This window comes from Sorex fumeus, unplaced genomic scaffold (genome assembly GCF_029834395.1).
Source record: "Sorex fumeus unplaced genomic scaffold, SorFum_2.1 ptg000046l, whole genome shotgun sequence".
NCBI lineage: Eukaryota > Metazoa > Chordata > Mammalia > Eulipotyphla > Soricidae > Sorex > Sorex fumeus.
In genome coordinates, this window is record NW_026606103.1 from 9,693,458 (window position 1) to 9,710,359 (window position 16,902).

General features: G+C 38.0%; 1 protein-coding gene across 2 annotated transcripts in view; it reads left to right on the top strand.

Annotated features, from left to right (window-relative positions):
* AGTPBP1 (ATP/GTP binding carboxypeptidase 1) overlaps window positions 1–16,902 on the top strand; it is a 185,395-nt gene that overhangs the window by 159,521 nt on the left and 8,972 nt on the right. For both annotated transcript variants that reach the window (XM_056122523.1, XM_056122524.1), the window contains one exon: window positions 1,219–1,379. In XM_056122523.1, the coding sequence (XP_055978498.1) occupies window positions 1,219–1,379 (161 nt within the window). The remainder of the gene's footprint in view (window positions 1–1,218; window positions 1,380–16,902) is intronic.

Below are 16,902 nucleotides of genomic sequence, written 5' to 3' on the forward strand. Positions count from 1 at the left end.
AAGTAGTGGCTGTTGGATGCCGCTTCAGTGACATGTAACTGTAAATGTTAGACTGGCTTATTAGGAATACTGTTTAAAAAGTTATGAGAGAGAGTACAGGCCTTGAGGCAATTTCCTTGCATCCCCCTGACTCCAGTTTGATGATGCCGCACCACATACAGTCTCCTGTACCAGTGGGTACAGCCCAGACCTCCCCCTCGATCCCAAAAGAGGGGGGCATATAGGGGCAATAGTAACTGTTCTCTACACAGTGTTGTAGACAAAACTTTCATTGGGCATTCTTAATTTGGGAATGTAGAAGCTTATTTTACCACTAACTCATTATCTTAGAGTTGGGATTCTTGTTATAATCACCCTCTTTTTGTTTTTCACGTGCTAATTTCTTCCATCCTCCGGTGTAAAAGTGTAAGATAATGTTCAGATATCCACATTGAAGCCCTGCCAAGTAGTGGTTATAATAGCAAGGTCTCATTGTTGAGGAACAGTTTTTCCCCAAAGTGCCCACATTGCATACTCGGTCCAGGCAGATTTGGAGTGAAGGATGATGGGCGCTCAGAGAAACCACTCCATGAGACAGCTGATGGCCACTCACTTTATTGCCAAATACACACACATTTTGTAGAGAGTCTCAACCTAAGAGGTGGTCCGATCACATGAAGTTTAGTGTTATTGATCTTTCCAACTCTGCTTTGCCACTGCATAATCCCAATTAGGGCTAAATGCTGCAATTAGGAATGACTCGGTAAGTGTAGGAGACAATTCTTGGGGGGTTGGGTGAGACTAAAGGCCTGTGCTTGTCAAATGCACCCAGACACTCCCTACTGTGTCTCTATGCAGGAACAGGTCTTATCTGCTATACAGATCTAATCTGCTCTGGCTCCTGTTGCCATGCTCCACAATCTCATGAAAATACTTAATTACATCTAAAACCCAAGAGTAGAACTTCCAGGTGTCTCATTATAGTTCCCAGTATGTTGTGAAAATAGTGTACATATAGTCATTAAGAATAAAGATTTTGAAACTACCTTCATTAAGGAAGTTTTTCATTTGACCTAACAGTACTCATGAAATTAAGACTTTTTGTGCTTATCGAGTCCTAGTTCTATACATAATTTAATTTTATTCATACTCTTAAGTTCCTTTTGTTAATCTTAAAGAGATAAATCCAGAGAATAGCAAATTTTCTAGCTTTATGTATAATTTTTTTTTTTTTTTTAGGGTTTACAGATTGGTACTCGGGAGTTGGAAGAGATGGGAGCAAAATTCTGTGTTGGACTCTTGCGTTTGAAGAGACTAACGTCCTCCTTGGAATATAATCTGCCTTCCAGATTGCTTGACTTTGAAACTGATTTAATTGAATCGAACTGTAAAGTAACTAGGTGAGACACTTGCTTTATTCTGTTGTGATATTGTAGATTTCATTGAACTATGCAGAGGAAAGGCACAAATTTTAACAAACACAGACTTGTGCATTTTAGAATTAACGTGATTGTTTGTATATCTTTGTGATATTATTTTAGCACTGATGTGATTTTAATGGAATTTTACTATGTTTCAAATGCTATTTTTATGTTCTTAGTGGCTTAAATTTTAACCCCCAAATAAACAGTGTGCAGTACAGTACTTACATGAGATGTATACATTTTAAGAGGACTTGGAGTAAGGGTTAATTCAAAAGAAGTTTTTGATGTCTACACAAAACTGTTAAGTAGCTTTAGAAGCAGTGAATTTAGAATTTGGAGTTTTTAAACTGTATCTCTCTAATATGCTTCTGAATACTCTTTGCTTCTAAAGTTCAATAAAATAAAATTTGGTAAGGTACAGATATAGAGATAATTCATTATCTTAATCATAATGCCATATCTTAACATTTTATACTTTTATATATATGATACTCCCATTTTTGTATGATCTTCATCATTTTTGTTGTTACATACTGACTTGTCATATTTGTTAATTGATTGCTGAGCTAGATTTAATATAATACATATAATTTAATATAATATCATAATATGTATGTGTATGTCAGTTTTGTGCTTTCAAGTATAGTAAAACTAAGTTGGAATATTAATTCAGTATACTGTGATAATTTAGACCTTGATCACATGAATTCTTTTCAGAGCTTGCTAAGCAGTAAATATAAAGGAAATAAATATAAAGATTTTCTATGTTTCCACTGATATTTAAAATTCTTTTAAGTTAGTTCATCAATTATTTTATTCCCTGTAGTTTTATTAAGATTCATTGCACAATGAGAAATTATATGACATTTCAGCTATACACTGTGATGATTTTGTATATGTACACATGTGAGCAGATTGTGTTTTAACATGTCTGTCCATTAACTTTCACTCACCTAACCTTTTGTGTATTTTTCTAAACTCAGCATATTTCAGTAGTATCGTAGTGTTGGGCTGGAGTGATAGCACAGTGGTAGGGCATTTGCCTTGTATGCGGCTGGCCCAGCCGACCTGGGTTCAATTCCTTCACCCCTCTTGGAGAGCCAGCAAGCTACCGAGAGTATCTTGCCTGCATGGCAAAGCCTGGCAAGCTACCCATGACATATTCGATATGCCAAACACAGTAACAACAAGTCTTACAATGGAGCCGTTACTGGGCCCCGCTGTGATACAGTGCAGCGCTACAGTATTGTTATAGTTTATTTAAAAAATTGCTAGCATATTGTCACAATGTTATATGCTACATCCTCAAATCATATTCATCTTAAAAGGTTAAAGTGACATTTTACAAATCTTAGCTTCTGGTTACTTTTCTACTTTGTGCTATGAGTTTGATTTTTTTAACATTTCACTTGTGCCACCATGTAATACTTGGCTTTGTAAAGCTAATTTTACTACTGTAATACTCTCGGATGTACAATAGTTCTTTTACTCCACATCCCCACTAACATTTTCGCAAGGGTGGGCCTGGAGGGTTGGGTCACACCTAGCAGTGCTCAGAGCTTACTCCTGGCTCTGTGCTCGGGATCACTCCTGGTGAGGACAGGGGATCAAACTGGGTCAGCCTGGCTATTTAAACAGCAAGTACGCTAACTTCTGCACCATCTCCTCAGCCTCATCCCACTAACATTTATCTTGTTTTATCTGTGTTGCTGAGCAACTTTTTGTGAACTTATTGATTATTTGTCTTCTTTGGGAAAAAATTTTATCTCCATTTTACCGTTTGGTTCTTTGTGTTTTACTATTTTGTAAGTTCTATATATTGGATTGGGCTGGAGCAATAGCACAGCAGGTAGGGCATTTGCCTTGCACGTGACCGACCAGGGTTTGATTGCTCTGTCCCTCTCGGAGAGCCTAGCAAGCTACCGAGAGTATCCCGCCTGCATGGCAGAGTCTGGCAAGCTACTCGTGGTGTATTCGATATGCCAAAAATAGTAACAATAATGGGCCTCACTTCGTGTTCCTGGAGTGAGCATACACCAGTGTACTACACTAGCATGTGACAGGGATGCATGGAGACGTTACAGGTGCCCACTCGAGCAAATCGATGAGCAACGGGAAGACAAGTAATACAGGTGATATACTGGATTTGTGGTTTGCAAATACTTTCAACTATTCCAAAGTTTGGCTTTTGACTTTGTTAATGACATCTTTTGATGTGTACAGTCATTTTAGTTTAAGGTAATCCCACTTGCTCTTGTTTTTGTTGCCTCTGCTTTTGTTGAAAATAGTTTTTTTTTTTTTAATGGCCAAATCTCTAGTTTTAGCACTTCATGTCTTACTTCAGAGCTGAGTTTTGTGTGTGATGTGGATGGAAGTGCGTGTTCTATTGCATGTGACTGTTCAGAGTTCTTAGCACCATTTAGCCTTCCCTAATTTCCTAAATATTCTTGATTCTTTGTCTAAAGTAAAATTAACCATATAAGCATTGGTTTATTTGCGGGCTTTCTATTCTGATCTATATTGACCAAAATATATATGTTTACAAATTACAAAAATATATCAAAATATAAATTATATTTATCGGTTTTCTGACCCATTGCCATACCATTTTGATCACTGTAGCTCTGTAACAAGGTTGAAATGAAAAAGTGTGATGCCCTTAGATCACATATTCTTTCCTAAAATTATTTGGATGTTTGAGTTCCTTTGGAATTCCATACAAATTTTTGGATTTTTCCCTGATTTTGGTGAAAAGTTCTGCAACTCTCTTATCCTCAAAAACTTTCTCTGCATCTGTTCATATGTTCATATGGATTTTGTTGTTATTGTTTTGTTTTGGGGCCATGCCCAGCTGTGCTCAGGGATCACTCCTTTCCTCAGGCACCAGGATCACCTTGGGAATATCTGGCAACTGTATACTGTGCTGGGGATTGAACTTAGGTTAGTACAATCATATGTTTTTTTTTCTTTTTTTTTTCTGTATCATCCTTGCAAACCTGGATACATCCCACTCGATCATAATTCTTGTGATAGCTTGTTGGGTTTGTTTTGTTAAGGTTTTGTTAAGGGTCTTTGCATCAATGTTCATAATATACTGATCTGTAATTTCTTTGTTAATGATGGCTCTGCAAGCTTTTGGCATGAGGATAATGGTGGCTTCAGAGAGACTCTTTGGAAAGATCTCTGTTTCTTAATAGTTGGGAAAGTTTGAGAAGTTTGCTCACTTTGAGACTTGAGAGAACTCAGTACTGAACTCATCTGACCCAGGGCTTTTATTGTTGGGAAGACTTTTAATTGCTCTTTTAATTTCCTTTCTTGTTATGGTCTGTTCATATTTTCTCCTTCCTCCTTTTTACAACTCCTTTTAAGAGGTTGTATGATTCAAGAATTCAACTATTTCAAGTTCTGCAGCTTAATGTCATAGAGTAATTCATAGATCTTTTGTATTTTTGAGGTTTCTGTTGTAATTTCTCCCCTTCATCTCTGATTTTATTTTTTTCAGTTTGCTTTCTTTTTTCCCACTTTTTTGGTCTACATTAGATTAAAAATTTGTCAGATCTTTTTCAAAAATTGTTTTGAAAGAAAACAAAAAAAAATGAAATCTCTGGTTTCATTGATCCTTGTATTGTTTTCCTGATTTTTATGTCAGCGATTTCTGCTCGGTTCTTATTATTTCTTTTCATGTACTGTATGATCCATTTGTTGTTCTTTCTCTAGTCTCTCAAGCTACGAAGGTAGCACAATGTTAGAAATTTGTGCCTTTATTGTTTCAAATTCCCCTTCGTGGTGCATCTCGTGTATCCTAGAGGTTCTTACAGTTTGTGTTTCCATTCTCAGTCATTTCAAAAAAATCCTTTCATTTCTTTCTCCTCCTTTTTAAAATTTTTAAATTGAATATCCATGAGATAGACGATTACAAAGCTGTTCTTTCAGTCATCTAATGATCCCAACTCCTGTCCTTCCACCAGTGGACATTTCCCACTGCCATTTTACCCCCTCCCTCTATCCCCCAACAACACACCCTTTCCACCCCCAGCCTGCCTCTGTGGCAAGTACTTTTCTTCTTTCTCTCTATTCTTTTATGCATTTTGTTTTGCAATGCAAGTACTACGAGGTCATTGTGTTTGTTTAGAATGTTCAGTATTTTTATCAGGAAGGTAAGGCTGGAGTAGCTTTTTTAACTGGGTGGCAGTTTGGTGTGTGGGTATGATTTCTGAGGCTTCCTGAAGTACAGGGAGGTTGGGGGAGGTAACCCCTCCCCCCCACCCCTGAGAAAGCCTGGAGATTTCAGTCACAAAACTTGCATACCCAGATTTTCAGCAGATCCTATCTCAGTGAGTTCCGTCCTAAGACAGTGGAGTCAGTCAGGCGGCATGGCGGTGATTTTGGATTGTGGGAGCAAGAGTCCCTCCCAATGTATCCTGATATGTTTGACCTTGTGCGGGTCTGAGATTAAATGAGGCTTTTGATCTTTTTCGAGATTTATTCATGGGTTTCTGAAGCAAGACCCATAAATGAGCCTGTATAGCTGAGATGAATTTGGTTTGTGGGTGTGGCTTCCACATACCTCACTTTTGGTCATTTAATATCTTGGGAAACTTGGTCCCGAGTTGTTGGAGTTTGGCCAGTGGCACAGTGGCAGTTTTGGGATATTGGGAAATCTGAGGCACCATCAGGCTGCTGATGCACTCACCCTGAAGGTACAGGCTGACCTGCTGGTGGCACGACACCCCTTCATTTTCTTATTTTCTTTTAATCCTATTATATAAAAAAAAAGATGAACTTCTTCAGTATGTTGAAACTTTCCAAAACTTTATTTTTATGACCTTTGTTTGCATTAATTGCAGTGTGGTCTGAAAAAAGAGCTTGATGTCATTTCTATATTTGTGACTGTGGATATTTGAATTCTGTCCCATATTGTGAGATTTCATTGTATCCTGGATGACATTCATTCTATTTGTACTGGAGAAGATTGTGTATTTGGTTTGGAGGTGGATGTCTTGAACATGTCTATTAGATCTGTTCTTTTGATTCTTTAGGGCTATTTGTTCCTTTATTGATGTTCTGTCTTGATTTCTCTAGTGACCAGAGTGGAGTGTTAAAGTCTCACACTACTATTATGTTCGTACTGATGTAATCATATTAATGAAATTTAAGTCTTCATGATGTATTAATCCTTTAATCAGTACCTATTTCCATTTCTCTCTTTATTTTCTTTAACTTAAATTTTATTTGATCTGATACAAATATGAATGTCCCTGCTTTAATAAAATTTTTGGATCTTTATTGATGTACTGTGATTTCTAATACTGTTAATGAGAGTTCTGTACCTTCTCTTTTTAAGTCCACCATTAGCTTGTATAATTGTTTTCCAGTATTTCACTGTGAGCTGATTATAATTGATTATAATGAGTCTTCAGATGTGCATCTTGTAAGCAACAGGAGGTTGAATTGTGTTCCCTTCTCCATCCAGCCATTGACATTTGGAACAGTTCAAGCCATTGACATTTGGAGAATATGATCGAGCTCGAGGCCCTCCCGTTGATCGTCGATTTGCTCGAGTGGGCCCAGTAACGTCTCCATTGGAGACTTTGTTGTTACTGTGTCTGGCATATCGAATACTCTCGGTAGCTTGCCGGGCTCTCCGAGAGGGGCGGAGGAATCGAACTCGGGTCGGCCATGTTGGCCGCTTGTAAGGCGAACGCCCTACCCGCTGTGCTATCGCTCCATTTGTTGCTATTTATCCATGAGGAGTTTGGTGTTTATGTCATTTGGTCTTTGCTTTCAGCATAAGGCCATTCAGTATCCCTGTCAGATTTGGTTCAGATTCTACAAATGTCCTCAGCTGTTGTTGGAGAATGTTTTTGCCCCTCCAGTTTTGAGTGATAATCTTGCAGGGTAGATGTTCTTTTCATCCCACGCTTTGTGTATATATCATTCCATTCACTTTTTGTTTGTAGAGTTTCATTAGAAAAATCTGCTGTGACTCCTACATTTCTTCCCTGGGGTATGAGGTCTTGCTTCTGTTCTCCCGCTTTAAGGGGTCTGTTTTTGGCTCTTGCCATTTGATCACAGTGTGCCCTGCTATCTGTCTGGATTTGCTCCAATGAGCACTCTTGGGGCTCTTTGACCAGTGCTCCTGTCCCCTCTTCAAATTGAGCAGGTCTCACATATTGTTTCTCCCCGTTACTCTCCTCTATTAGGAGTCTATGGTCCTGAGATTGCCCCTCCTAGTATTTTTAGTCATATTCCATATACTCTACTCATTCGGTTTTTCAGCTTCATCTATTCTACTGCTGATTCTTGTTTAGTATTCTCCAGCTGCTCCTATTTGAGTGAATTCTTTGATTTTTTACCCCCATCAGACTTTCTTCAGTTATTGATTCTCTCTTCTAATATCAGATCAGTAAGCATCAGTTGAAATGTCGTTCTGGTCTCCAAACTCCACATAGACCCATGATTTAATTGGGGGTCATCCTGGACTTTTGTCACCCTCTATTAGTTTGGCTGGGTTTTCTGTTGGTTTATTGCTCCCGTGTGTGGGATTCCCTGTGTTGATCCTATTTCAGTACTTCTCTCATCAGTGGCAGCTGTTTGAATTACATTCTGGGGTGCCTGCTGGCCCTGATTTGGCTGATCTGGATGTGTGCTGGTGTCCCACTACCCTGACCCGTTCTCATCAGCCACGGTGCAGTTAAGGCCACCCATGCCAGCAGTGGTTCTGCCACTGGTGTTTGTTTTTAAGAGCTATCAGGTGGGTTCTGTTGGTTTCTGTTCATTCGTCTGCAAATAGACCATTTTTGCTTCATCCTTTCCATTGTGAATGTTTTCCCTTCCCCTCCTTCCCTCCACTTTGGGTTTTTGGTTTTTTTTTCTGAGATTGCTTTTTGCTTTTGCTGTGTAGAAAGAAAGTGGTGGTAGTGTGCGTCATACCTTGTTCCTGATGTTAGTGGGAATGCTTTCAGCACCTCACTGTTTTTTTGTTTTTGTTTTTGTTTTGTTAGTGAAACACCATGAGGTACAGTTGTAGACTTAGAAGTTGTTGTGCTTAGGTTTCAGTTATACAATGATCGAGTACCCATCCCACCACCGGTGCCCATTCTCCACCCCCACCAATCCCAGTATCCCTCCCATCCTCCCATCCCCCATCCCACCCTGCCTCTGTGGCAGGGCACTCCCTTTTGTTCTATCTCTTCTTTTGGATGCTGTGGTCTGCAGAAGAGACATTGGGTGGCAATCATGTTCGGTCTATAGTCTACTTTCAGCAGGCATCTCCTATCCTGGGCAGATCTTCCCAGCATCCTTTATTTGGTGCTCCCTTCTCTATCTGAGCTGCCTTTACCCCTAGAGTCAGCACCTCACTGTTGCTGGGCTGTGGGCTTGTATTGCCTTTATTATGTTTCAGTTTTTCCTCTTCATTTTTTTTTAATTATTATTGTCATGCTGGAGGTTGAATTCCAGCACCTCACCCTCCACTAGGGTGTTCACTTTCTTACAGCCTTGACCCACTGCACTCCCTGATTTCTCTCTGTCATCGTATCTCCTCGTTATCCCCAGCATCTTAAGCTTCCTACTGAAGACAAGTTCACAATTTCTGTTGCCTTTAGACACTTGTTTTTTTCTTACTAGGTTTTTTTTTATATATATTTCACTTATGAGAGATCATTCTGTAATTTCACTTAGCATAATACTCTTCAGATCTACCCTTTTAGTAGCAATTGCATGATTTTATCTTTTCTTCTGTTTCTTATCTAGTAATCTGTTCTAGATAAGACACATAGGTTATTTCCAAGCTTGACTATTATGAATAGTGCTGCAGTGAACATAGGAGTGTAGATATTTGAGGGTTTTTTCCTTAATTGAGTTTTGGGTTCCTTGGGATTTCAAGAAGTGAAATTGCTATGTTATCATATGGGAGCTTCCATATTGCTACCCTGTAAGCTTTGATAAATTGGCATCCCACCAACAGTGAACGAAGGTTCCTTCTGCCCTACATCCATGCTGACATGGGCTGTTTTTATTCTCTGTGCAGTGGACCAGTCTCACTGGTGTGAGGTGACCTCTCAGTGTTGTTTGGCTTCACATTTCCCTGATGATAAGTTACTCAGAGCATTTTCTCATATACTTCTTGGACATTTGTATGTCTTCTTTTTTTTTTTTTTTGAGTTTTTGTTCATCCCACCCCCCCCCCCCCCGTGTTGATTTTCTTTTTTCTCTTGTTCTTCTAGTGATTTATGTAACTTGGATATTAGCCCTTTGTCGGATGAGTGGTGGCAAAATATTTCTTCCTGTCTGTGGTTGTCTTTTTATTCTTGTCATTGCTTCTTTTGTAGTGTAGAAGCTTCTTTGTTTGGTATAGTCTGATTTGTTTATCTTCGCTTCTGTTTGCTTGACTGGCGGCATCAGATTATTGAAGTGGTCTCTAGATTCAGTGCCTGTATTTTCCTCCATATAATTTCTGATTCACGTCTTTAATTCCTTTTGAGTTGACTCCTGTGCATGATGTGCGGTTGGGTTCTGAATTCATGTTGTTGCATGTGATCAGGCAGTGTTTCCAGCATGTTTGTTGAAGAGGCTTTCCTTGCTCCTTTTCATACTCTTGGTTCCTTTGTCAAAGATGAACTTGCCATAGGCATGCAGACCTGTCTCTTGGCTCTCAATTTTATTATACTGGTCTGAGAGTATGTCTTGATTCCAGTACCACACTGTTTTGATTGCTATAGCTTTATAATACAATTTAAAGTTGGGGAAAGAAGCTTCCCATTTTCTTTTTTCATATGATTTTTTCTTTTCTTTTGAACTATTCTGGGATTTTATTACTCTATATTTTCAATAGCACTTATCTCTGTCTTTTAAGAATGTCGTGTGTATTTTTTATGAGGACTGCAGTAAATCCTGTTAGTGTTTTGTGCAGAATTGTCCTTTTAACAATATTAATTCTTTCAATTCATGAGCAGGAAATGTGTTTACATTTCATTATGTATTCTTTTTTTAGTAGTTATTTAATTCTTTTAATAGTTTCTTTGTATAAGTTTCACCTCATTTGTTAATCTGATTTGAAGGTACTTGGTTTTATGAAGTACAATTGTGAATGCACTTTTAAAGATTTTTTTCTCTTCTCATTTATTGTTTTTATATTGAAAAACTGTGAACTTCTGCATGTTAATTTTGTTACCGACACCTCATTGTGCAATTTTATTGTTTCTAGGTGCTTTCTTGTGAAGTTTTTTAGGTTTTTTTAAGTTGATCTTAATGGTGGGACTGGTGCTAGAACACAGTGCGCCTAAAACTCAATTAGGAATCAGTTGTAAACACAGTGTCTTAATAGAAAAAAAGTTTTTTAATTATGAAGTGTTTAGGGTTTTCTGTTTTATCTTATTACATCATCAGCAAATAGTAATAGTTTGCCTTAATTTCTGTTCAGTCGTAGTAGTGGTGGTATATATCCTTGCCATGTTTTCATCTAAGAGGGAAGACCCCAGTTCTTGGATTGTGCCATGCTCTGTGGGTTTGTTGTGTGCTGTTTACTCTACTGAGGCATATTGTTGAATTTTTACCATGAATGAGTGTTAAATATTATCAGAAGCTTTCTTTGTATCTTTTGATAAGATCAGAAGAATTTTATCTTTTGTTGATATGGTGGATTACATGAAGTGATTTGCATATATTTACCTATCCATGCATCCCTGAAATGAATCTCACTTGATCGTGTGTATGGTCCTTTTGATGTGTTATTGAATGTGATTTGCTAAAAATGTGTTCATAATCTATGTATCTATTTTCATCAGGTTTATTGGTCTCTAATTTTTTAAAATAATGTTTCTCTCCAGCTGGAGTGATAGCACAGTGTGTAGGGCATTTGCCTTGCGTGCAGCCAACCCAGGTTCGATTCCTCTGTCCCTCTCGGAGAACCCGGCAAGCTACCGAGAGTATTCCGCCCACACGGCAGAACCTGGAAAGCTCCCCATTGGCGTATTCGATATGCCGAAAACAGTAACAGAGTGTCTCACAGTGGAGACGTTACTGGTGCCCGCTCGAGCAAATCGATGAACAACAGGAGGACAGTGCTACAATATTTCTCTCTGATTTTGGTATTAAAGTAATTTTTACCTTATAGAAACTATTAGGAAGAGATCCATTTTTTTCAGTTTTTCTGAAAGAGAAGAGTATGTAATCAGTCCTCTTGAAAAGTTTGATAGAGGGTCTGGAGAGATAGTACAGCAGATAGGGCATTTGCTTGTACACAGCCAACTGGGGTTCAATCTTGGAATCCCATGTGGTCCCCGAGCACCACCAGGAATAATTCCTGAGTGCAGACAAATTTTTATTGTTTCAGTTTTTTAGTTTTATTTTGGATTTTTTTTATTACTATTTATTCTAGTAAAGTTCTCTGTTTCCTTCATATTCAGTGTTCAGAGGAACATGATTCCATTAATTTTAGGTCTGGTTTCGTGACATAAAGTTTTTCATAGTAATTTTGTATAGTCTTTTGTGTTTCTGTGGTATTCATTGTAAATTCTCCCTTTTCACTTCTGATATGATTCATTAGTTTTATTCTTTCTCTTTCATTTTTTGAGTGAGTATAGCTAAAAGTGTTATGATGTCATTTATTCTTTGATAAAAACAATAGCTTTTGGTTTTATTGAATATTTTGCATTTTTTAAATTTCTGTATAATTTATTTCCAGTTTTAATTTTTGTTATTTCATTTAGTATTGAGTTTTCAAATGTTTTTCCTAGGGTTTTTTTTTAAAAGATTAATTTTTACCATCAAAACTTTGTGTTCTACAAGGAACCTGATCTGATTTCTGCTTTCACTACCTGTGCTTGTTTTGTGATCCAACACATGTTCTGTCCTGCAGAATGTTCCATGCACGGTGGAAGTATTGGTGTTTGACTTTGGGGACTGGAGAGCCCTGAACATCTGTGATTCCCTACTTTCCAGTTCCTTCTTCAGACCTGTTGTTTCCTGACTGATTTCTGTCTGTTTGATGTGTTCAGTGATAAGAATTATGTGTTCAAACTTCCAAATACTGTTGTGTTGCTGTGCATGTTTCTTCTCAGCTCTGATTGTTGCTTAAGAACTTGACTGGCCCTTCAATTAATGTTTATATGTCAAACAGCATTTGGACTCTTGCTTTTAAATTTGAGATGAAATCTACACAGAATAAAGTAACACTGCACTGTAGCACTGTCATCCCATTGTATCCCATTGTACATTGACTTGCTTGAGTGGGTGCCAGTAAGGTCTCCATTCATCCCAGCTCTGAGATTTTAGCAGCTCTCCTCTTGTCCTTCCCAACTCTTCCATGTTGGAGGTTCTTTCAGGGTCAGGGAAATGAGACCTGTTATTGTTACTGTTTTTGGCATATCAAATACAGCACAGGTAGCTTGCTGGGCTCTTCGAGAGGGATGGAGTTTTACAGGTGTTTCCAGTCTACCGAATGTAAGCTTTTGGTCGAGTAGCTTGTTGTACAGAAGCTTTAGTTTATAGTCTCTGGATCTTGGCTGTTGATGAGATTACATGGCACCCGGGGCAATTTGTGGGTGTGACTGACAAGCCACAGAAAAACTTGGGATCTGGGTGGAGGAATAGCCCAGTCCCGATCTAAGCAGGCTTGAAGATCTCAGCCAGCATAAAGTAGGTTACTTAAAAATGACACATTGAACGGCATTCAACACACTAATGGTATTGTACAGCCATCTGTCACCTTATTCTCTGAAGAATACTTTGTCATCCATTAAACATTCATTCCCTTCCACTGGCAAGTATTAATCTGCTTTTTTTTTTTTTTGCTTCTGATTGTTTACCTTTTTGGATATTTCAAATAAAGGGAATCAAATGTTATTTAGTAATCAAATGTTATTTAGTAATAACATTTTCTATAAAATATTATACTTTTCTCAGAAAAAAAGTTCCTACATATTTGTACGCAAATACTAATTTCGAGTGGAAAGAATAAGATAACAGCTTAATACTTCATTCTAGTGTTGATGTTCTGTAACAATAATCATCTCTGTACTACTTTACAAACACTTTGTAAAGTGTTTGTAAAACCAATTTGTGGCCTTTTATGTATGACTTTCATTCGTCTTGTTTTTGAGTTGGAAAATGTATCAGTACTCATTTTTTTTACTTTGCATATAGCTTGAACATTAGAAAAATTTAATGAGAGTTTGAACTTGTTCCTAATGAACTGATAATTATTTGCTAACCTTAAAATGAATATAGTTCAAAGTAGTGGAAAACCTCTAAAACTTTGGTTGTTTTATGTGAATGCTTTTTAAAAATTTTAATTTGGTTGTTTTAATAATGGGAGAGTGCATTTCTAGTAAGCTTTGGGATCTGAATATAGGTCTGTGAACCAATTAACATAATATTCTTTGATTAAAGACTACCCTTACTTTACTAACATTCTATGAGAGATTGACAGCAAGTGTTTGTAAAGTAGTACAGAGATGATTATTGTTACAGAACATCAACACTAGAATGAAGTATTAAGCTGTTATCTTACTCTTTCCACTCGAAATTAGTATTTGCGTACAAATATGTAGGAACTTTTTTTTCTGAGAAAAGTATAATATTTTATAGAAAATGTTATTACTAAACTTCATAAAGCATGGAAGCCAGCCCTTTAAGATGACCACCACATTGGGGTTTTGCAGGGGAGATTTATTCAGCTCTCAATAAATGAGGCTGAGTAGGGTTTTATAGCCAAATGTAACGGGTGGGGTGTCAGTGGGGAATTCTCAGAGGGAAGCATTAGGAGTAAGAGAGACTTTGCTAAACTGATTTGGTAGAGTTTTTGCTGATGGAAGGCCAGGGTATGAAAGCACTGAGGGTGGGCAGCCCAGCAGGATTCTTGCTACAGCTGGACTGAGTAGCCAGAGCCTGTGCACTGAGGACAGAGCCCAGTTGTGAGGCCCATTCAGGAAGAGGACCCAGAGGAGCTGAGTTAAGCTTTGGTCAAGGAGAAAACCTCTGTTCATGTGTGTCATTTGTGGCCATATGTTGACACTATCTGCGTAGTAAAGCATACTGATATGAACATGTTTTGTTTTTAATGTGAAGTTTACTATTTTAATAAAATTAATCTAAGAAAAATCATTGTGGGTTTTTAATATTTTAGGTCTGTTTTTCTGAGAGTTATTTTATTGTTATTAGGGAATTGTTATAATTTCTATTAGAATATTTTTTAGACAAGAGAAAGTTGACTGTAATTGAACTTACTAGGACTCCTAGATCAATAGAAATCATAGGTGTTTAAAAGTTGACCACTTTTTTTGTGCTTAGTAAATGGTTATCTAGAGGAGATATAAGGAACTGCATTTGGTACTTATATCGGCACTAACTCCAAGCTAGATTGGTAGTAATGAAAATGTTAAGGCGTATTGTAAGAAGGAAATGCCCTTCATCACTGAGTCGACAAATATCAGGTTGGCAGGTCTATCTGTAGAAAGAATTTGATAATCACATGTGTTTATAACACTTGTGTTAAATTCTCAGAAGCCCCTCTGAGAGTAAGTAATTTCTCTGACCTAAGTGTTTAGTTGAGATTACAAAATAAGAATAGATCAGGTAAAAAAAAAAGGTAAAGGCCCTCCCGTTGATCGTCGATTTGCTCGAGCGGGCCCAGTAACGTCTCCATTGGAGACTTTGTTGTTACTGTGTCTGGCATATCGAATACTCTCGGTAGCTTGCCGGGCTCTCCGAGAGGGGCGGAGGAATCGAACTCCGGTCGGCCATGTTGGCCGCCTGTAAGGCGAACGCCCTACCGCTGTGAATGAGGAAAAATAAGTCATTCTTCAAAGGATTTAGTCTGGCCTCTGGCAGCCTTCCTCAGGGCAGATCACTGCAATCCAGTGTGGGGCAAAGTCATTGTGAGGTAGCCCCACTGCGCTGGTGTAGCCACTTGCTTCACCTCCCTGCCCTTTTAAAGTGGTCTTCCAGGGGTCGTTTTGAAAGCTCGCATGTCCCCTCTCAGCACCATAAGATCACCCAAAGAAGTTCTCTTGCTCGCTTATTTTCTGCTTTGTTTTTTTTTAAACCTCTGCCTCTGTGTAGTTTCAGAATTTGTCAGATGGCTCTAGGGCAAAACTGTTGGGGTCACATATCTACAACTCCATTCTTTCAGGAAACTTGGCAACTCTCAACTCCAATTCTTGCCTCCAATCCTTTGACCTTGCTGCAAGCTCTGACGACTCCTGTGCTTCTTACCAGCTGCTCTTGCTTGGCCTGGTTTCCTCTGGACTCTTCCCAATGCACCTTTTCTCTTGGCATTATTTCGCTTTGTATCCTTTCATTGTAATAAGTTTTAGTTGTGACATGACTACGTTAAATCCTGTACTTCTTCCCAGGAAGCCACTAAACCTGGGTTGAGTTTAGGACACCTAAAATACATGCTGTAATAAATTGCTGTTAAGTTTTATTATCTCAGAGAGTCAGTGTTCTAAGAATCCTCAGAGTTGATGGTATTGTAACTTTTGTGTACCTGGGTGAACCAAGTCTCAGAGATAAGTTTATTTAAGTTTGTCCATGTAGTAATTCCCAACAGAACCCAGAATTAGATCCAGGCTATTCTAAAATTCTCCTGTTCTTTTATTATACTTTCTATCCTCCAAATGATTGAGCAGAGTTACTAAAATTCACTGGTTTCTATTTGTGAAACTCTCTCATATTATTTAGGAACTTAACCTTTTAATCATTCAGCCCCCTCATTATATGGAAAGTTGTTGTAGAGCAGTAGCAAATTGCCGGTGGGTGGTACTTAGTTACTGTTACTGTTTCCTGAAGGCAAACAGTAACAGTTTCACTCTGGGGGGAGGGAGATTGGGTCATATCTGGCAGTGTTCAAAACTTACTCCTGGCTCTGTGCTCAGGGATCACTCCTGAGCATGGGGGGAGGGGCTCTTGGGAAGACTATCTGGGGTACTGAACATCAAACTAGGACTTCTGCAGGAAGTAACCCCCAAATTAATTATCTCTAGCCCCAGTCTTATATATTTTTCCAATACAGTTTCAGGAAATTAGAAACCTTTCCTGTTCTTATGATTTTTTAAAATAGTTGTGTGTGTGTGTGTGTGTGTGCCTGCATGTATGTGCACATGTTTGTCATATGGTGTGTGTGTCTGTCTGTGGTTCTTTAGACTGACAGTTTGTACTTATATGTTCTATGGTTAATTTTGTTTGTGATATTTGGTAGATGATTTTATGTCTTATAAGACATAAACCATATCATTAAATATCCTCTTACATTTGTATACACATTTTATTTCACCTTAGTTCTGACTTTTCAACATAAAGAACATAATTAGCAATTCATAAATTGCCAATAACTTGGGCAATGGGATATTTCTTTTGTTTTGTCTTTAAGTTTCAGAAATTCTCATCCATTGTATCTCCATCGTATTGTTTTAAAAGATTTAGTTTAATTTCAAGATTGCAGAAGAGGAAAACATTTGATAATTTTTATAGCTCCATTATATAAGATTAATTTCTT